Source organism: Aphanomyces astaci (assembly GCF_000520075.1).
Source record: "Aphanomyces astaci strain APO3 unplaced genomic scaffold supercont1.70, whole genome shotgun sequence".
Lineage (NCBI taxonomy): Eukaryota > Oomycota > Saprolegniomycetes > Saprolegniales > Verrucalvaceae > Aphanomyces > Aphanomyces astaci.
This window is the reverse complement of record NW_009798333.1, coordinates 112786-132666: the sequence shown is the minus strand read 5'-3', so window position 1 is coordinate 132666 and position 19881 is coordinate 112786. Positions and strand designations below refer to the sequence as shown.

At 55.0% G+C, this 19881-nt stretch overlaps 8 protein-coding genes and 1 non-coding gene across 15 annotated transcripts; 5 read left to right on the top strand and 4 right to left on the bottom strand.

Annotated features, from left to right (window-relative positions):
* Window positions 1–16: 16 nt before the first annotated feature.
* Window positions 17–88, bottom strand: H257_15446. The gene has a single exon. It is a non-coding gene; the product is annotated as a tRNA-Arg (tRNA).
* Window positions 89–889: 801 nt separating this feature from the next.
* H257_15445 (VPS15 protein kinase) lies at window positions 890–6137 on the top strand. The gene is made up of 3 exons (XM_009843564.1): window positions 890–4992; window positions 5053–5138; window positions 5190–6137. The coding sequence occupies exons 1-3, from the start codon at window positions 914–916 to the stop codon at window positions 6029–6031; spliced, it is 5007 nt and encodes a 1668-aa protein (XP_009841866.1). The 5' UTR covers window positions 890–913; the 3' UTR covers window positions 6032–6137.
* H257_15444 (hypothetical protein) lies at window positions 6049–8400 on the bottom strand. The gene is made up of 10 exons (XM_009843563.1): window positions 8357–8400; window positions 8137–8286; window positions 7760–8087; window positions 7643–7709; window positions 7357–7593; window positions 7213–7281; window positions 7021–7159; window positions 6700–6968; window positions 6427–6645; window positions 6049–6377 (listed from the first exon to the last, which is right to left on the bottom strand). Exons 1-10 carry the CDS (start codon window positions 8358–8360, stop codon window positions 6123–6125), a joined length of 1737 nt encoding a protein of 578 aa, XP_009841865.1. The 5' UTR covers window positions 8361–8400; the 3' UTR covers window positions 6049–6122.
* Window positions 8401–8528: 128 nt separating this feature from the next.
* H257_15442 (hypothetical protein) lies at window positions 8529–10522 on the top strand. 4 transcript variants are annotated; one of them, XM_009843561.1, is made up of 4 exons: window positions 8569–8976; window positions 9049–9295; window positions 9346–9505; window positions 9569–10522. In XM_009843561.1, exons 1-4 carry the CDS (start codon window positions 8805–8807, stop codon window positions 9731–9733), a joined length of 744 nt encoding a protein of 247 aa, XP_009841863.1. In that variant the 5' UTR covers window positions 8569–8804; the 3' UTR covers window positions 9734–10522. The 4 variants fall into 4 exon arrangements, with proteins under 4 accessions (XP_009841860.1, XP_009841862.1, XP_009841863.1 ...); XM_009843558.1 differs by having other exon boundaries at window positions 8529–9295; XM_009843559.1 differs by having other exon boundaries at window positions 9346–10522.
* H257_15443 (hypothetical protein) lies at window positions 9740–10505 on the bottom strand (the record flags this gene model as incomplete). Its single annotated transcript, XM_009843562.1, has 2 exons — window positions 9740–9754; window positions 9801–10505. 2 exons carry the CDS (start codon window positions 10503–10505, stop codon window positions 9740–9742), a joined length of 720 nt encoding a protein of 239 aa, XP_009841864.1.
* Window positions 10523–10668: 146 nt separating the features above from the next.
* On the top strand, window positions 10669–13498 carry H257_15441 (hypothetical protein). Of its 4 annotated transcripts, none has more exons than XM_009843556.1 (11): window positions 10669–10872; window positions 10917–11099; window positions 11156–11245; window positions 11299–11372; window positions 11430–11544; window positions 11602–11710; window positions 11765–12007; window positions 12503–12709; window positions 12756–12869; window positions 12939–13088; window positions 13144–13498. In XM_009843556.1, exons 1-11 carry the CDS (start codon window positions 10702–10704, stop codon window positions 13236–13238), a joined length of 1551 nt encoding a protein of 516 aa, XP_009841858.1. In that variant the 5' UTR covers window positions 10669–10701; the 3' UTR covers window positions 13239–13498. The 4 variants fall into 4 exon arrangements, with proteins under 4 accessions (XP_009841858.1, XP_009841857.1, XP_009841856.1 ...); XM_009843555.1 differs by having other exon boundaries at window positions 11299–11378; XM_009843554.1 differs by having other exon boundaries at window positions 11299–11378; window positions 11602–12007.
* On the bottom strand, window positions 13225–14449 carry H257_15440 (hypothetical protein). Its single transcript, XM_009843553.1, has one exon. It carries the CDS (start codon window positions 13715–13717, stop codon window positions 13271–13273), a length of 447 nt encoding a protein of 148 aa, XP_009841855.1. The 5' UTR covers window positions 13718–14449; the 3' UTR covers window positions 13225–13270.
* Window positions 14450–15552: 1103 nt separating this feature from the next.
* On the top strand, window positions 15553–16416 carry H257_15439 (hypothetical protein). Its single transcript, XM_009843552.1, has one exon. The coding sequence runs from the start codon at window positions 15664–15666 to the stop codon at window positions 16099–16101; it is 438 nt and encodes a 145-aa protein (XP_009841854.1). The 5' UTR covers window positions 15553–15663; the 3' UTR covers window positions 16102–16416.
* A 63-nt stretch (window positions 16417–16479) lies between these two features.
* Window positions 16480–19638, top strand: H257_15438 (hypothetical protein). Its single transcript, XM_009843551.1, has 7 exons — window positions 16480–16895; window positions 16951–17052; window positions 17105–17633; window positions 17687–18171; window positions 18224–18620; window positions 18683–18829; window positions 18886–19638. The coding sequence occupies exons 1-7, from the start codon at window positions 16498–16500 to the stop codon at window positions 19555–19557; spliced, it is 2730 nt and encodes a 909-aa protein (XP_009841853.1). The 5' UTR covers window positions 16480–16497; the 3' UTR covers window positions 19558–19638.
* The last annotated feature ends 243 nt before the right edge of the window (window positions 19639–19881 follow it).

Below are 19881 nucleotides of genomic sequence, written 5' to 3'. Positions count from 1 at the left end.
TTCAAAGAAAAAAGTTCGACGCGCCCGGGACTTGAACCCGGGGCTCACTCAAGACACACAACGTGTTTAACCACTGCGCTATCGCGTCGAACGCTTACGCTTATTGTTTGTCTACGGTAGTAATCGAAGTTCTTGGATTGTTTTCCTTCTACTCTTAATGACCTCTTTATTTCATTGCGATATTGCCAGTGCTGAACAAATTTCACTGTACGTACGATGTGCAATTTTATCATCTTCAGAAGTGATTAAAATTATTCGAAATAGGCTGCGATTGGCTAGAATAGTTGTCGAACTTCGTAGTTATGTGACCAATTAGACAACTTCATTCCGTCTGAACTCGAAGTCAAGGTGGGCGTTGCATTCCCTCTTTCCCAGTAACAGTCTTGTGATGGTGACCATTGATGAACGCCGGAATGAATGTACTGTACTTGCAATTCACACTGAATACAGTACTGTATTACCTTTCAAGGGGATGCTTGTTTTGATGGAGTACTCCCAAGCGTTGCCAACAATATGAGGATTCGAGCTACCTTATTTACACCTTGTAAATGTTATACCTAACGATTCTGTTCGCTTTTGTCGACCGGCTGGATTACCAGCACTTCAGATGTTATACGTATATGTGTTGGTACACCATCTTGTATGTGCTACAAAGCTGGCCTCGTTGGATGCTACAGGAATACATATGAGAGTCGTGCTGATGGGTATACCAGTACTGTAAACTGTACGTACAATAACGATGAGCTTGTAGCATGGGAAATTTAACGCCCACAACGTGAAATGGTCGAGTGAAACCAATCTATTATCTATAGATAAGTCTCATTTAAAATGACATATAGATGTGTTAACAAAGATAGAATCAAACGACGAAAAATATGCAGAAATCCGGCGATTCCGTTCCTTGACTTTGATTATGGGGAATGCGGCGCCGCGTGCTCAGCCTGCGAACAGCACGCAGCTGGACACGGCGTCTCAATGTCGCACCCTGCTGATGGAGTGCGTCGTACCTCACCGGAACACCATGAACCTCGTGTTCAGCAACCTCCTCGGGGATGGGAAGTTCCTCAAGACAGTGCAGTGCAAGTGCGAAGAAGGTGTGGTCGTGGTGAAGATCTACCGTAAACACGACACCCACGAGTCCCTGGAGTCGGCCAAGCACCAACTGGCGACCCTCTACGCCGCTCTGAGCTCGGTCGAGTCGACTCCGAATGTGATTCCGTACTCGGTGTTTGAGATGGGCACCAAGGCGAACGCGGCTTTTCTCGTGCGGCAGTCGTTTGTGGCGAATCTGTATGACCGCATCTACACCCGTCCGTTCTTGACCGACATTGAAAAGAAGTGGATCGCGTTCCAGCTGCTCAAAGCCCTCGAGCAGTGCCATTCCAAGGGCATCTTCCACGGCGACATTAAGCAGGAGAACGTCATGGTCACGTCGTGGAACTGGATCTTTCTCACCGACTTTGCGCCGTTCAAGCCCACGTACATCCCCGAAGACGACCCGGCAGACTACTACTACTACTTCTGCGCGTCGGATGCGTCCCGACGGAGCTGCAGTGTCGCCCCCGAGCGTTTCTACGGCAGCAACCGCGATGCGCTGTCCCGTCTCGCGGACAGTGAGATCAGCGCCGAGGAGTGGGACAAGCAGATGAGTCGCACGCCGCCGCCGCCGCCATCGCTCGCGCCCTCGTCGTCCTACAACGCGACCCCGCGAAAGGGCGGCTCGCTCACCGCTGCCATGGACATCTTCTCGACGGGGTGTGTGATCGCCGAGCTCTTTCACGGCGGGAAACCGCTGTTCGACCTACCGACGCTCTTGCGCTATCGCACGGGGGACATGCACGCGGTGATGTCGGTGCTGCAGAAGATCCAGGACGGTCCCGTTAGCGACATGGTGCGCCACATGCTCCAGCGCGACCACCGCAGCCGGCTGTCGGCGGCGCAGTACCGGCAGCAGTACACGGACTCGATTTTCCCGCCCTACTTCGACTCGTTCTTGTTCCGGTTCATGGCGCTGGTACTCACGCGGGGAGGCAAGCTGCCGGACGCCCGCATCCGCCTCGTATGCAAGTACTACGCCCGCATTGTGCGCGAGTTGGTAGGCGTCGACGATCGCGAGGGCGAAGTGTTCTTCAACCACCGCCTCAAGGAAGGCCACGGCAGCGACCGCGCGCACTTTACCGACAACGTGCTGCAGCGCATGTATGACGAAATGTCGTCCCCGTACGAAGAAGCCAGAGACAACGACGAAAGTGTGGCGTCTCCTGGCAAGGGGGGGCCGTTCGGACGCGATGCCCACGCGATTCCAAAGCTGCAGTCGACATATCAAGCGTATGCCAAGCACAAGCACGACACGCTGAAGCGCGCCAAGTCGGCGACTTCCAGGGGCGACTCGCCCCCCCCCGGGACCTCGGACATGGACCAAGACTTGGGTGAGAAGCCATCCCCGCTTCCTCCTGCCGTCAACCAGACGACAAAGCCCCCCCCGAACGGCATCATGATCGTGCTGTCTCTGCTTTGCTCGAGTCTGCGACACTGTCAAGTGCCCCAGTCCAAACTCACGGGGCTCCAGCTGATTTCCCGCCTGGGCGCGCACGCCGACGACGAAGTCCGCCTCCAGCGCCTCATTCCGTACGTGATGGAAGTGCTCGACGACGCCAACGCCGCCGTCCGCGCCGCCGCCATCCGCTGCATCACGTCGCTCGTGTCCGTCGTGACCGTGCTCCCGCTCTCGGACGCGGCCGTGTTCCCGCAGTACATTCTCCCCGCGCTGCAGAACTTTCCCGTGGACGTTGAGGAAAGCGTTCGCATCGCATTTGCCGAGTGCCTCCCTCTCCTCGCGGAAACATCGCGGCGATTCCTAGAGATCAGCTGTGCGCTCAAACAGCGCGCGCTGCACCAGCCGTCGGCCACCGATACTGCCCGCGGCTTCGCGACCACGAAAAAGGCCAAGGAAGGGCGCAACCTGGACGCAACGTTCAGCACGTTTGACAACGAACTCAACCGGCTGCACTCGGCCGTGGCGCGCTTTGTCATCCAGATCGCCGCGCCCGACCAAAAGTCGAGCAGTTCGCTCGTCAAGCGCGCGCTCCTGCACGACATCACGCGGCTGTGTGTGTTCTTTGGCCGCGAATACACGCTGGACAACGTACTGCCGCTGCTGCTGTCGTTTCTGAATGACCGAGACTGGGAGCTCCGCGCCGCCTTCTTCCAAGACATCCCCGGCGTCTGCACGTTTGTCGGCCGCGTGTCGGCGGAGCTGTACATCTTGCCCTGCATCGAGCAAGCCCTGATCGACGTCCAGGAGATTGTCATAGCCAGGGCGTTGCACTGTCTGGCCACACTGGTCTCGCTCGGGCTGTTTCAACGGCCAGCGCTGATTGACAAGGCCAAGCTCACGACGCCGCTGCTGCTGCACCCGGGGTGGTGGATCCGCGAAGCCAACATCCAGCTCATCGCCGCCGTGGCCATCCAGCTCGGGTCCGTGGACACGCTCGTGTTTCTCATGCCGCTGCTGCACCCGTACATGCGGCGCAAGGTCAAGCTGGGCGCGACCAGCACCGACGACGTGGTGAGTATCCTTCGGAACGCGCTTCAGCCCCCCGTGCCCCGCGAAGTGTTTGACGCAGCGCTCATTTCCAGGGACTGCCCCATCGACCACCCCCCCGACATGTCCTTGGTCGAGTACGTCCCCGACGCCGAGATGTATGAGGACGTGATGGAAGTGCACAATTCGGCGCGGAACCGCGTCAAGCTCTCGAGCGACGACTCCACCGACGGGTACTCGCCCGCCCACCCCCCCCCCCCGCTCCACCACCTCTCTCGGTCGGCGAGGAAACCGCTGGACCGGTTCGACAAGATGACATTGGGACAAGACGCGGACGACGCCCAGCGCCTCCAGCTCATGCAGCAGTACATTGAGATGGCGTCGATGCACATGCAGAGTAAGATCCAGCTCTTCAACTCGGAGCAGATGGCGCGCATGCAGGCCGGCAGCGGCGCCAACCAGTCGCGCCACCTTCCGCTGGCGTTCCCCAAGAAGGTCCCGCGGACGTCCATGCACGTGTTGCGCGTGCCGACCACGCACACGGCGCTGAGTCAGTTTCCGCTGTCGTTTCCGTACCTCAAGCCAGCCAAGATTGGCGACGCAGCGGCGTTGTTCAAGTGGGAGAGTTTGCCGCTGCTGCACATCATCCGGCTCTACGGCCTCAACACGGGCCTCTCGAGTCTGTCCGAGTTCAACGCCGAACCCACGTCCCGCAAGAAAGCGCTCAACGCGGCGTCCGTCCACGACATGGTGCTGGACCCGGCCTTGTTCCACTCGCATAAACTGCTGGCGCGACTCATGGCGCTCGACATCCCGCCGCTGCCCATGGACATGGGGGCGCTCAAACCGCCCGACGTGCCGGTGCCCATGACCAGCGTCGCGTCGAATGTCAGTGCGGCCAGTAGTGCGCCGTCGACCCCGCAGCCGCCGTCGTCGTCGTCGTCGTCGGGGTTGCCGCCCCCGTCGCTGCTGCAAGTCCCATCCTCGTCGTACTCGTCCACCCGCGACTGGCGACCTCGGGAAAACGTGCTCGTAGCAGAAATGAACGAACACTCGGGACCGGTGCACCGCCTGGGCGTGGCCCAAGACGGATCGTTCCTCGCGTCCGCGTCGGGCGACGGCACCGTCAAGATCTGGAGCGTCAAGGGTCTGGCACATGGTAGCAACCCCAGCAGTCGCGGCACGTACGAGGCCCAAGGCGGCGTCCTCACGGACATGGTGGTGCTGGATCACTCGCACTCGATCGCCACGAGCTCGGCCACCGGCAGCGTCCACGTGTTCCGAGTGGATCGCATGTCCTCCAACGCCACCACCAGCGTCCAGCAGTACCAGACCATCGGCCTCCGCGAGATCCACCTCGTCGACGACGCTGTCCTCGTACTCAACCACGTCAACACGGCCACGGAAAGTCTGCTCATCTACGGCACCCGCCGTGGGTTTATTTACGGGTATCCCCTACTATATATATATATATATATTATGTTTTGGCTTATGGTAATGGCGAGTAGGTGGGACCTGCGATTTCGGCGAGAGGCGTGGAAGCTCCACGTCAGCGTCGAACTGGGTCACATTTCGTGCATGACCCGATCGTCCGGTGAGTAGTCATTAGTTGTGGTGGTTAGTTAGTTGTTAACGACATTAGTAGATGCGACGTGGTTGGCCGTGGGCACGAACCGGGGGTACATTTGTCTGTGGGACCTGCGGTTCCAGCTGCTCATCCGTGTATGGCGCCACTCATCCAACCAACCGATCAACCGCGTTGAGCCGTGCTTGACCACCTACCCGTGTGGCCAGCCCGACCTGGCGGCGACGTCCCCCCTCGTGTACGTGGCCGCGGGCGACTCGGAGGCCGCCGTGTTCGACTTGAGCATCGGCGCCTGCCGCGCCGTTTTTCGGACATTGCACACGCAGGTGCAGATGCTCGGCGCCGACAAGTGTCCGACGCTGCACCACGTTCAAGTACCGAGCCGGATGAAGGACGTGATGGGCAGCATCTTGGGCCCGCCTAAATTTGCCCAAGCGCTCGATGACGTGGCCACCACTCCGTACTCGGAGGAGCCGACAATCCGCGCGATGCTGTGCCCGTCCGAGTTTTCCTTGCTCACGGCGGGCGAGGACCGGCGCATCCGGTTCTGGGACCTCCGTCATCCGAAAAAGTCGCTGACCGTGTCGGGACCCGACTCGTCCTTTTACGACAGCCAAGTGGCGCCGGACGGGTGGTGGCGCCTCGATGCGGAAGACCCGAAACTGTCCAAGGCCGAAGTTGTGTGGAGCAAGATGGCGCCGCCGTCCATCCTGCTCTGCCAGGACGCGTCCTCGTTCGGCGACCACGGCGACGGCTACGCCAACCCAGCCCTGGAACGCCGCGGCCCCATCGCCGCGTCCCCCGCACACCACGACTGCATCTTGGACCTCAAGATGGTCGACGTGCATGGCCCCATGGTCGTGTCCAGTGCCCGCGACGGCGTCGTCAAGGTGTGGCGATGAAAACAGCACACAGAATATATGGAATCAATCAGTAGGGCTAACACTAGCTACAGTACTTGATCATGGTATTATATCTAGTAACGTTATGTTGTTAACTCGAAGTGCCCACAGTGTCGAGCGCGACACTGGCATAGTACTTGACGTCCGGGTCTGCATCTGCCTGCAGCGCCGTCAAGCTGGTCCGGATCGACTCCAACACGGCGGCGTCCGTCGTACTCTTGCCCAGCACCTCGAGGGTCGTGGACACTGTGAACCGCACGTTGGGGATCTTGTCACTAGCGCCTTTCACAGACAACGCCGTCAATTCCGTGAGCAGTTGCACCGACGCCTTGGCGCTGGCCAGTTGCTACATCCCAAATCTGAGATACAGTTGCATACATATATATATATATTACCCCCAATGCATGGAAGACGTTGACACGCTCCTGGTACGTGACAGAGTTTTCGTATATCTTGGACAGTTTGGGCAGGACGCTCTCGAGCACGTAGTCGCTCCCCACGACGTCGAGGATATCGCGCAGGATCTTGGTCGTACTCAGCCGCACTTCGCTCACCATGTCCTGGAACGCGTTCAGGAACATGTCGAGCAGATGCTGCTGAAAGTACGCCGCGCCCTATATATATATATGCGACACGGTTGAATGTGAGACATGGTTGGATACACATACCAGCGTGGTGACGAGGGATGGCAAAGCGAGGATGACTGCTTCGCGCACGCGCCACTGCAGGTCCTTGGACAGGTCCGTGATGGCGGGAAGGAGGGTCGACTCGTACGAGGACATCCACGGAGAGATGTTGTCCATGCGCTTGAGCACATTGAGCCGCGCGTCCACGACGTCATCGCGGAGAAACTGCAGCAGAATCGGAATCAACGACGTCTTGGTCACGTCTTCGCCCAATTTTGGCGCGATTTCCATCGTTACAATGGATACCGCAGCTGCAAAAGCAGTGTCACATATATATATATATGGGTACACAACCAAACGTACTGCGAACGTTTGGCGCAACGTCCTGCGACAAGGGCTGGAGCTGCGGGAAGATCTCGGCCATGAAGCTCGACTGCTTGACCAGTCCCGCAAAGCCAGAGATGTTTTTAGCGGCGGCGGCGCGGACTTCGGCTTCCGCGTCCTAATATATATATAATATATATATATGCCAATAAGATATATATATATACATACCTGCAGCAACACGACAAACAAGTGGAGCAGTTCGGTTTCGGTGATGTTGGCTCCAATCGCTTGGGCGAGCTAACATACATTGATTGGGTTGGGTGGTATTCGTTTTGAGAGGAAAGAATTCGTTTTGAGAGGAACATTGTGTACCGGAAAAAAGTCTTTGGCGATGCTAAAGCGCACGCGCCACGACCGGTCCTCACACGACGACCGCACGACGGGCAGGATATGCGACAAGTTTTCATCTTCGTTGAGCAGCTTGGCGATCACGGCGCAGTTCTCGATGGCCAACAGACGGACGCTGTCCTGGTCGTCCACTGTCAGCGACTTGAAGAGCGGCAAGATCGTGGACACGAAGATGTCGCGCTCGATCTTGGCGCCGAATTTCTAGGAAGGTTCTGGATGAGCAAGTATGGAACGAGCGAGGGACGCGTACGCCAATGTTCAACGCGGCCGCGCGGCGGACCATGGGGGTGTCGTCGGCGCAGAGCGTGGTGAAGAGGCTACATGTACACATATGATGGACTCGGACGAGGAGAGCGAACGGACGTACTCGCGTAGTTCCTTCTTGTTGGCAGGGTCGACCTTGGAGTACGCGACGGGGAAGATCCAGCACGCGGACACGCGGGACGTGAACCAGTCGCCTTCGGTCAGCCGCTTGATGAGCGGCAACGCCAACTCGGCCGCGTCCGTGACGACGTCCAGGACCTTGTTGATGGACGCCACGGCCTTGTCACGGACTACAGTCTCTTCCGCGGTAGCAAGCACTTCGAGCGTCGTCAAAAGGACCGACGCGGCGCTCGGGCCACCCACCAAGTCGACAAACGTGCCCAACTCTTCCGCCATCGCAACAAGCACTTCGTCTTCGTCGTCCGTGGATTCTACAGAGCATCGCACTCAACGACGTTGACGAATGGGATGTCATCCTACCGTTGAGGAACGGGAGAAGCTCGGAGCGCGTGCGTTCGGGACCGAGAGCCTGGGCGATGGTTCGAAGGCGGCGCATGCTGCGGATCCTCGTCTCCGTTTCGTCGGTGCGCATTTCTTCCGTGAGGAGATTGATGGGGTAGATCTCGTCACCTATGCAAACACACATGCCATCCTCCATCAGCATGTTCCTTGGTCATCTCTCGTTCCGCGGCGGACGCACTCATTGTTCTCGAGGGGCAGTAGTGGCGGCTTGAATAATTCGCGGTGCAGCAGTCAGTAACTTTGTGAAACAGGGTTCCCTTCATTAAAGTACCTCTGCATAATCCATGAAATTGCATTCATTTTTCTATACTACGAGGCATGCGATACTTTATCGAATGGAACACTGTGGTAAAATATTATTCCCCGTCGATGGATATCCTATTCGACCACCAAACATTCCGAGCACTGGAACGGCTGGAGGAGGCAGCCGCATGTCCTGGTCGTGCGGCGGCGGCGGCGGCGGCGGCGGCGGCGGTTGTGCGTCTTGGGAAGCGTCGCTATCTCTCTATCATAGGAAAGACTTGAGGGGACTATGTCGCGGCACTCTCGGACTGTGATGCTCCCTGGAAACCTGATAATTCCGACTTCAATATATATTTCAGGATTTCTCACATCGAAGTATAATAATGGCGGCAACTTTGGTTGCGTACAGCGACAGCGGAAGTGACTTGGAGAGCGACGAGGACGACCTTCGCACGAAGAAGAGACCGCGGGTTGAGGAAAGGTCAACCTCTGCAGCATGGACCCGCACGTTCCCTCATGTTGATGGCAACTGGCCGTCGTATGTGTCCTTTCAAGGTACCTACCTGCCTGCACCGTCCGTCCGTCGTCATGCCTTGTCACTGACATGTTCATGTGTACATATTTCAGTACACCCTACCAAATTGATGCGCAAGATGGCGGAATATGCCATGCATCAAGCCCAAGCGCGAGCTGGGCTGACGGACTTGCAGCTGGTGCCCATGGAGTCTCCTTCCACCGAGAACTCCGACGGAAATGACCAAGCCAAAGCAGAAAGCATGTTCCATCTCAGTCTGTCGCGCACATTTGTTCTCACTCGGGCCCAAATCGACCCCTTCGTGGCCGCCCTTCGACTGGCCCTTCGTTATCGAAAGCGGTACAGCGTAGAGACATATCTCATTCTCCATCGTGCCATAACTTGCGCAGACTTCGCGTGAGTGTCCAAGGGCTGCGCGTCCTCATCAACGACGAGCGCACACGGCTGTTCGCCACCGTGCCCGTCGTGTCTGGCGCCGCCGACGTCTGCCACGTCATTCGCTGCGTGGACAAGTGTCTTGCCCAGTTCCATCGCGAAGTGTACTACGCCGTACGTGTTCGAATCTGACCTGCAAAGAAAGCAGCACCACCAACATTCTTTACATGCATTCAGGACCCCCTTCCGCACATCAGCGTCGGGTCGTCCACTTGCATCTTGCCTGCGTTGACCTCGTTCGATCAAGAAGAAACGTCGTCGTTACCGCCGCCAGTCCCGCTGGACCTCCATCAAGTGCACGTGACCATCGGAAACAAACACTTTACGATTCCTCTGAAGTAATACACGCTAGAGTTTCTTTGTCTGTCTCGCCCATCGCCTTATGCAATTCCGCCAAGTCTTGGAGCACTTCGGCGCGGGTCTCGGGGTCCAAGGCCGCCGCCTTGCCGTACATTTCCACGGCCCGCTTGCGGTCCTTCTTCCTTCCTCGCGCCGCCAGCATCGTCGCGAGGTTGAAGTGGAACTTTCCCGAAGTCGGATGTTTCAGGACTCCGTCTTCGAATAAGCTCACGGCGGCATCGATGTTGCCCTGCTCCCCGTAGCATGACGCTAACGCTGCGTACGCGGCAGGGGTGTCCTCGAGCTCAATCACGCGCTTCAGGGCGTCCACGGCGCCGTCGACGTCGTTCGATTCCACCAGGAGCGCACTGAGTTGGAACCATGACGAGGCGTGGGTCGGCGCCACTTGGGTAATTTGGCGGAGGAGGACCAGGGCCTCGTCCTTCTGGGCAGAGGCCTCGTACGCGCTGGCGAGGGAGCTCATAATGTCCACGTTCCCTGGGGAAAGGGCTAGCGCCTGAGCCAGTATTTCCGCGGCCGCGTCGTGGGCTCCGAGTTGCGATAAGGCGCCACCTGCTGCCACGAGCTCGTCGAGGTCCATCTCAATGTCGTCCTTGTCGTCATCTCCGTCGTCGTCATCGTCATCGCCGTCCTTCTGCTTAGCGGGAGTTGGCGCTGTCTTCTTGGACACTTTCTTCGCCTTCTTCTCTGTCGGTGCTGGTGGGTCGCTGGATGCTGCCGCCGCCGCCGCCTTGTTGCGCTTCCGTTTGGCCATTTTGGTGCTTGAAGGACGAATGATAATGGAGGCATCTGATTGGCTCTATTTCTCGTCAGATTTGGGATATTATTCGTAACATTTCAGCTAGTTTTGGTCAATATTTTGCATTATTTTCAACAGGTTGGAAGATACGGATACAAATATCCGGACATCTACCAAAGTTCTCGAACGCCCTAACATCAAGGAGAGATCCATGGACACCTGGTCGGCGTTGAGCACGTTCCAAGCGCGGTCCATCGCGACGTCGGGTAACCGCGAGTGCCTCCTGGAGAAGGAGCTGGTGAAGGATTTCCTTCTCCAAGTCCCCATGCCCAACGTCTTCGAATGCCTGCAGGAGGCGAGCAACAAGGGGGCAACCAAAGATGTACGTCCTTCCTAAAGCAACGTATAACCTCACACCTGTGGTAGGTGAACTTGGTGTGCCAATGCCTCGAACGCATCTTCCGCAGCGACGTTGGCCCCGAGATTCTCTTCCAGGAACCCATGCTTCCCTTCCTTGTGGCAGGCATTTCGCACGACGAAGCCGCCGCGAAGAAACTCACGTTGGACATGGTGGATCTCCACTTGACCGCACAATTCCATGCCAGCATGGTACACCATCCTGATCCATTCCCTTTGTCCGTGGTTGAATATGGTGGCGGTATTAGGACCACGACATATTACTTCATGCCATTTGCGACTGCATTCTCGACGAGGACTCGGGCATTGCCCGCCGCGCCAGCAACATTCTCTTCAAGGTGCACTTCCCATGTCCACGTGGAAGGAGCGTCAGTCTCATCCTCGTCATTAGTTGGTGTCTGCGCCTGACACGGGCGTGTACCACAAGATCTTGCAGCGTCTGCGCGACCTCCTCTCCGACTACCTGTCTCGGTGCATATCCATCGCGATTCTTCTTCGTTCCTCACACATAGATATATGTAGTCCATCGCGGGAGAACTCTGTGGAATACGTGCGGCTTCTCGAGCTAGTGTCCAAGTGCTGCAGCGTGAACGACGTCGTGATGGCCGAGAGTATCGCGTTGGGGTTGGTGCAGCCGGTACTTCTGCCTTCCTCCTTCTGATCTCTCTGTTGAGTATTTCTCTTATATATGTAGGTGGTCCAAGGCATCCAGTCCTCAGACGCGCTCTTCCAGCTCAACATCCTCGACATCATCCCCAACCTCTGCACCACCCGCACTGGCCTGCTTTACGTGTTTCAGTCCGGTACACTTTATATAAGTCTGGTCTTATACACAACGCATACAATATGGAGCATAGATCTACTCACGCATCTCGTGGCGACGGCGGCCCATCCGCTCGTGGGCGGCAATGCGCTGCGTCTGATTGGATCGTTTTCTACTTTGGCGGCGACTCATTCCGTCCAGAGCTGGAATTGGAAGGACGCGGCGCTCGCCAAAGCGTTTTTGGGGGCCGTCGAATCCGCCTTGCAGGGGGGGGACCCACAGAAACAGATCGCCGCCATGGACGCCGTCGCAGCGTTTGCCAGTGCCTCCGACAAAGGTATAATATATATATATATTATGTATATATATATTATGTATTCGAAGTTGGAGTGGGTAGTCCAATCGAATAGCGACAGCCAAAAGGCAGACAATCGACTAGCCAATGAAATTGATTAAATCCAAAATTCTAACCAATGGTAGTTGAGGAATGTTTGCCCAAGGATTTGGCCCAGTCGAACATTTCATATGCAATATATGTATAGTATACATTTGATGGTATTAAATTGAGATTCAAGTCGATTTTACAATAAACTGCCCAGTCCAAATTTGGGCGACAAGGACTATATATATAATATATATATCGAACATTTCATATACATTGTATGTATAGTATACATTTGATGGTATTAAATTTATATATATCGAACATTTCATATACATTGTATGTGTAGTATACATTTGATGGTATTAAATTGCGATTTTCCAATAAACTGCCCAGGCCAAATTTGGTATATATATATATATATATATATTGATAGATATATCGGAATAGAACTGGGACTGGTGCTAGCCCACCGAAGTCTGTGCGAGGCGTGGCTGGCGCTGGGCAAGTCGACGCTCTTGGAAGTGAAATCATCCGTGTTTATGGCCGTCGCGACCATTTTAGCTAGAGGAACCCGCCTCACGACCCCAACTGCCGTCTATTTAGACGATAATGCGACACTGTGGACGTACCACAGCCGCCTCTTTCACGCCCTTGGTATGGCATATATATATATATATATATTGGATAAATAGACATGTAGGAGTGTTTTCCGGACGAGCCAGTACGATGCACCACCTCATGGAGTGCCTGCGCCAGCCCTTTGAACCCATTCGCGTCGGAGTGTACACGCTGTTGCAGACGGTCGCGGCACAAGGTAATAACCAAATGGAGCTGGATGGTTGGTCACGTTTTGTTAATATTGAATTATTATTATGATATGAAGGCCACCCGTGGGGACTGGAGGCGCTGCACGCGTACGGCGGGTTCATCGAGTACCTCGTGGACCGACAGACAGAGCCGACTAAAACCACGCGCGAGTGGAAGTTCGCAATCGTCGACGCGCTCCTGGCGTCCAAGTTCCAGCATGTGCTGGGTATGGTCACGTTTTGTTAATATATATAATTCGAATAATATATATTTCTTTGTAGGGGCGCGGGCCGTGGAGGAATTGACCAAGTACTTTGACGAGGGACCGTACGCTGGGCGGGCCAAACAAGCCGAGCCCATGATGGAAGCAAGTTAAAAAGTAGTAGTACTAAATACTAAGTAGTAATACTAGTTTGAATTCGTAGTCGGGGGGTGATAAATAATAGTAGGAGTCTGTTGCATCTCTTGTTTGTAGTCGCGCCAGTGCTTGGCACAGCTCTTGGTCTGGCGCAGCATTTGCCTCAGGTGCTTGTTGATGGTCTCGGACGCCGCGCGCGCGTCGCGCTCCCTCGTCGCCGCCTCCTTCCACCACAATGTGGCTCTGGCCAGCGCCGCTTCTAGCTGGACTTGCTGGGTTTGCAGCGCCTCAATCTCTTCGCGGATGCGGAGGCGGTGCTTCTGCGCGGACTTGGCGATCTGCGCCCGGCGCCGCGCCAGTTTGGCCTCTTTGGATAACGGAATGATCGGTTGGCGGAGGTGATCGTCGTCAAAGTTGAAGTGAAACGGGTTGTCCGAGTAGTCGTCGCTGAGGACCTCGTGGTAGAGCTGGTCCTGGACGTGGACCGGGCGGCGCATGGCGAAAGCAAAAGTGACGAGGGCGGCTACTGAACGAGTGAGAGTCTGAGAAATGCGTTAACCTAGGGCTTTCCCCCTACGTTAACCAACATTGGCTACATTAACAGATCTTGAACGCCAATCGCAGGCGCTGAAACTTCCACGCATGTGACCAGTCAATTGATGTCAACACGCGTTTTACGTCTCCAAGACTAAAACGTGTGTCCATGATCTTGGGCTTTGCCTGTCAAACTCGTTTAAACGTGTTTTCCGAAGTGGTAACTTGCTGGAGTAAACACGACGTTACTGCATGCGTTGATTGGGTGGACGAGCATAGACGAGACATGAACGGACGTGACCGTCGCATCTCGATGGACGGGTCTCGAAGAAGGCGGGGCGGGCTTGGCTGGCTGGGCAGACCACGGGCTGTCTGTCGCCTTGGGCATTCGACGCTCGGTTCAGAAACGACATTAGACCAAGCGAAGAATGAGTGAATGGCGGTGCCACGTGGAGACATGTCGCGGCAACCGGTGCTGATGATGGCAGATTCGATTCATCCACGTGGTTTCAACTGGCAATGTGTTGGGCGATCAACGAGCGATCATTGGAGCAGCGTCGCGAAGCCACGACAACAGCTAGACATACGATGGGTATCGATTGGCACGTAGAACGTCGTGTGGCAATGGATGGGAAGGATGGATGGCTTCTTCGCTCGGTACTCCAAATATGTGAAATATGAGATTTGTAAACCGTTACAGTTTGGAACTGTTGATCTCCATTTTCATCTTCAATGCAACCCCCATAAATAATTTTGAAAGCCTCGAGGTATAACACGGCAAGTACAGTAACTTAGGATTCAAGTATGGTGCACGTCATCTATAAACTACCAACTTTTCACAAAATTTTCTGACTTCTATTTCATATTCATTACTCAAAATTGCAGCAAATTGAGACGTATAATCGACAGGTCTCAATGTGGTGAAGAAATTCTACGTCTCAGATTCAAATTTGGTGATGAATTGGTCCAGAAATAGATATTTAACCTAGCGGTATTTTACATAGGCGCTTGGATATTTGGCCTTAGGGGTAGCCGCTCAAATGTATCTTGATTTTTGTATATGACTCTTATCCGTATTTAATATCCGGAGGCAGTTGGGACCTTTAACCTCCCACTCCAGTGATAAAACGCATGAAATCGGTATTTAACGTATCTGGATTTTGGGTTTAACTACATTAATTGCACGTTAAATACTCCCTCCATAAAACCTCCACTCTTCAATTTGGCCAGTTGGAAGTTTTTAGATGAAGTGCACCATACTACAGTACATAGGACGCATCGGTACTGTATACTTTGTTCAAGTATAAATATCGCCCACAGCATACTTTGAAGTCCAACGAGTGCTGGCCATGAACATGTACTTCCTCTATCTGTTCCAGGTTACTGCCGACATTTACATAGACAATCGAGCCCTCACTCAATTTGGGCGAATGATACTTTGTTTGAAAGGGAATTGCATGAATATTCGCAAAAGATTGGTTTATAATCAGCGCTTAAAGCAATTGTAAGCCAATGAAATGTCATAAATGTTCGATATTGATAGAAATTAAAGAATTACAGCCAATGAAATGCAAATGTCGCCAGTAACTTGGAACATGCGAATTTTGAAATGTCGGCAGTAACCTGGAACAGAGGAAGTACGTAACTAGGCTAGACTTATGTGAGAACCACCCCCTTAACGCCGACGCACCCTTCTGAGAAATGCCGCCGAGCTGTGCGCTAACATGGACCCGATCCGAGCGGATCATTCGACTCGCCGTGAAGTCTTCTTGCTGGTTGGAAACACACCCGACGATACCATCCGCACTACCTTTAACTGTTAATCGACATACTAACTGCGCTTTGCGACCGTTCAGTTTGTCCACCATATGGACGTTAGTAGATATAGGATCACCGAAGCAGAACTTGGATGTCTGGTCGGCGACGGCGGCACGCTTCTAACTCGGCAACGGACCACGTGCCATCGACCCACACGTTGGCTTGGGCTTGGGACAGGACGACCGTTCGAAGCGACGACATTGCGACGGAAAAGAGGACATGGAGGCCGGCGTTCGAAAGCGCGACATGGGTGACGTCGAGGAAGGTCAGGCGGGGACAGGGGAGAAGAAGAAGAGCTATGTCCACGTCCACCGACGGTTCCCATCCAGTGAGGACGAGTCGAGTTAGGAGCGGCACGCGGCTGGTAGTGACGAAGGTGTCAGCGTTGAGCAACCGACACCACGAAAGGTCGAGGGACAATAATTCGGGACATCGAAGGTGCAGTGTCGTGACGTGGTCGCATCCGATCAAATCGACGGACTCGAGAGTGGGCGACGCCAGCTCCACGATGGTCAAGTTGGTGCAATAGGACAGAGATACATGAGTGAGGTGCTCCATCTTGTCCAAGTAGACTTTTATCGCCTTCAAGTACTTGTCTGTGACGAGGTTGTGGCTCCCTGTCAGCACGACATTGCGAGCTCGTGACGCGTGTCGTAGCAATGTCATCACCGCGTCTTGGTGCTTCTCGAGGAGATGTGCCATGTTCAGCGACGTCATGCGTCCCACAAAGGAGATCCAGGCAGCGTGGATTGACTTGGTCAGGATGAAGCACGATGCCAAGTCCATGGGCGATAAGCAATGCATGATGTGACCCAGGACATCTCGCGAACATGCGTTCATTGCGACGAAAGCACAGTAGTACCTGTATTAATAATGTTGTAGAGGATTGGTATCGATTTTGACAGGTGCTTTCTTCATAGTCGTCATGACGATGATGATCCCGCTCGAACGATGGCTCGACAAGACGCGCAAGCTTCTCCAGATGGAGCGAGAGGCGGAGATCAGCCAGGCGAAGCTCGAGAATGACACGCTACCGGCGACGTCCAACCCGAACGTCCTCCTGCGCTTGTTTATGACGTCCGCGTCCACGGGTCTCTTTGGCCGTACGGTGCTGGTGCTCAAGCACAATCATGGCCGCGAGTTCGGCGCGCATCACTTCAGTGTCGGGGACTTGGTGTCGATGTGCATTCCGACGGCTTCTTTGACTCCAACAAATGCAGACGGGTTCCCCAAGGGCATCGTGACCAAGGTCGATGACAACAGTATCTCGGTAGCGTTTGAAGACCTCGAGGATAGCGACGGCTATCACAACGAACCCATTCGGTAAACATTTGATCATTCCATGATGATGTCAATGACCCCCTGACGATACATGCAGCTTGGATCGACTGGTGAACGATGCAACGTATCGAAAACTCAACGACGCGCTGGACGAGCTCGCCAAGTTCTCGGACGGACCTGCCCAACACATCGTCAACGTGTACATGCTACAAGTGTCTTCACTTCTCAACTGAATCTCTTCTTTCTCGTAGCATCTTTCACGGGGCCGCTCCAACGTCCAACCCGCTTCCCGCCATTCTCGACGTCACGAACCCTCCATCGTCCATGAATGCATCCCAAGTAGATGCCATTCAGTTCGCATTAGCGTCCAAGGACGTCGCGCTGATCCACGGTCCTCCAGGCACGGGGAAGACGACGACGCTGGTCGAGTTCATCCGGCAATGTGTGCGCACGTACAAGATGAAGGTGCTGGTGTGTGCGCCATCCAACGTTGCCGTGGACAACATATTGGCCAAAATGGCAGCCGCGGAATCGGCGAAGAGGCGGAAGGCGGGCCTGCGGATGACGCGGGTGGGTCATCCCGCGCGGCTGCTTCCGGCGGTGCTCAAATACTGTCTGGACGCCAAGATCGCGGCGGCGGAGGGCACGCAGATCATCGCGGACATCCGAAAGGAACTGGGTACCCTCAAAGCCACCAAAGCCACGTTTCAGAATGTGCGACAGGAGCGGAAAGCTCTGCGGAAGGAGATTCGGGAGCGCGAGCAAAACGTCGTCGCAGATGTACCATATACATGTTATAGGCGACTGTATGTGTGACACGGTGGCATGCGTAGATCATCCAACATAGCGATGTGGTGTTTGCCACGAACGCGGGCGCGGCGACCAAGTTGCTGCGAAACGTGGTGTTTGATGTGGTCGTGATCGACGAGGCGGCGCAGGCGCTGGAAGCGAGTTGTTGGATCCCCCTCCTCCGGGCACGGCGGTGCGTGTTGGCCGGCGACCACCACCAGCTGCCCCCGACCATCCAGAGCGAAAGTGCAAAGAGACAAGGGCTGGGGCTGACTCTGTTTGACCGTGTCACACAGATGGAGCACTCGAAGTGCGTCGTGCGGATGCTCTCGACACAGTATCGCATGCACCGTGCTATTTCCGACTGGTCGTCCAAAGCCATGTACGCGAGCCAACTGGCCAGCTGCGACAGCGTTGCCTCGAGAAAGCTGAGCCATCTTCCCCACGTGACCATCCCACACGACAACGATGCTTTGGATGCGACACTGTTGCTCATCGACACGGCCGGGTGTGGCCTGGACGAAGAGAGGTAGTAGTACACGTATATGGGCAGATAGTAATACTAGGGATGCATGTACTAGTGACGAAGGCGGAGGAGGGGTGCAGACTCTGCTTGGAGCGTCCAAGTCGAACCCAGGGGAGGCGCAGGTGGTGGCGCAGCATGTGACAGCGTTGCTCGCGACTGGCTTAAAGCCATCCGAGGTGGCGGTGATCACCCCATACAACGGCCAAGTGGGTGTACTGCGGCGCCTGCTGCACCCGGTGCACCCGACGCTCGAGATCCGATCCGTGGACGGGTTCCAGGGGTGCGAGAAGGAGGCGGTGGTGATGAGTCTGGTCCGATCCAACTGTAAAAATGCCGTGGGTTTCTTGGCCGACGACCGCCGCATGAATGTGGCCGTCACCAGAGCCAAGCGACATGTGGCTTTGATTGGAGATACGGATACGCTGGGCAACCACCCGTTTCTCAAGACACTGGTACACCGAAAATCAAAGTGGATGTAAACGGATTCCCAATCGTATATGTACATACGACGTAGATTGACCATTTTGAACTACACGGCGAGTGTCAAAGTGCCCAAGAGTATGCGGATATCACAGTCGAAGGCGACTGGGCGGAGGTAGAGACCCCGGTGGTAGCTACTACCAAGCCAGCGAAAGCCACTTCAAGCCAACCCAAACCACAAGTACTTACTTCATGATGATAGCTATTATAGTATCTTAGTGGGATATAAATGTATAGAAGAAGCAAGGTCAAACCGTAAAGAAAGGAGCAGGCAAGACAGTGCCCATTCCACCAGAAATAGTGCCATTGAAGGAGGACCAGGAGGACTCTGTGGTTGAAGTGGATGAGCAGAAGGTTAGCGTGGCCATTCCGAGTGCATTTGCGGCTCTGACCGACGCCGCCGAGTCGGACCAATCCTCCTCAGCATCTTCGGAAGAAGAAGAAACTGTAGTGAAGGAGATGAACGCCACGTTGAAGGAGCTCCATTTGGCCCGGTTGGCGCGCACCGTCCGTCCGCCGCCGCCGCCAAAAAAGACGTCTAAAAACAAAGCCAAGCCCGAAGTGTTGCTTGTAAAAGGGTACAATGACCACGTACTTGTAGACGAGGACGAGTGGGGCTTCCTGGACCGGCAAGTGGCGTCGGCCAACTCGTGCGCGTTCGTCGCGTGCGGTCAAAAGACCCACGTCCACGGATCCATGTGCCGCTTCTGCAAGTACAAGTTCTGCTACGCCCATGGACTGGCCGAGATCCACGGGTGTGGAGCGGCCGTCCGCACGTTCGAGAGGGCCAAAGCCACCAAGAAACAGCCGCCGACCAACACGACCACCCGCCAAGCGATGCAGAAGGCCCTCGACACCAAACTCACCAAGGCATCTGACGACCGCAAAGCCAAGGCCAAGAAGAAGTAGAAGGGGTTGCCATGCAGTATTAGAGAGGTCTTGCACACTAATGTACACGAAGTCATACCGGTGTAGGCACAAAACCCCGAAACCCCGAAACGCCGTTGTATCGGCTCGTAGGTTGAGATTTTCACCGCTTACTCTGATTACGTTCTTATGAACGAATCATGCATTACTACGTACAACTAACTACACAGTTATATTGGTGAAGTATCAACCGTACGAGACACGGTTGTGTTCAATAACAGTACGGTTGCGGGTGGGATTTTGACATTAGAGACCATTACTGTACCCTATCCATAGCTAAGAGCAGAGTACACCTGCAGTAACGTT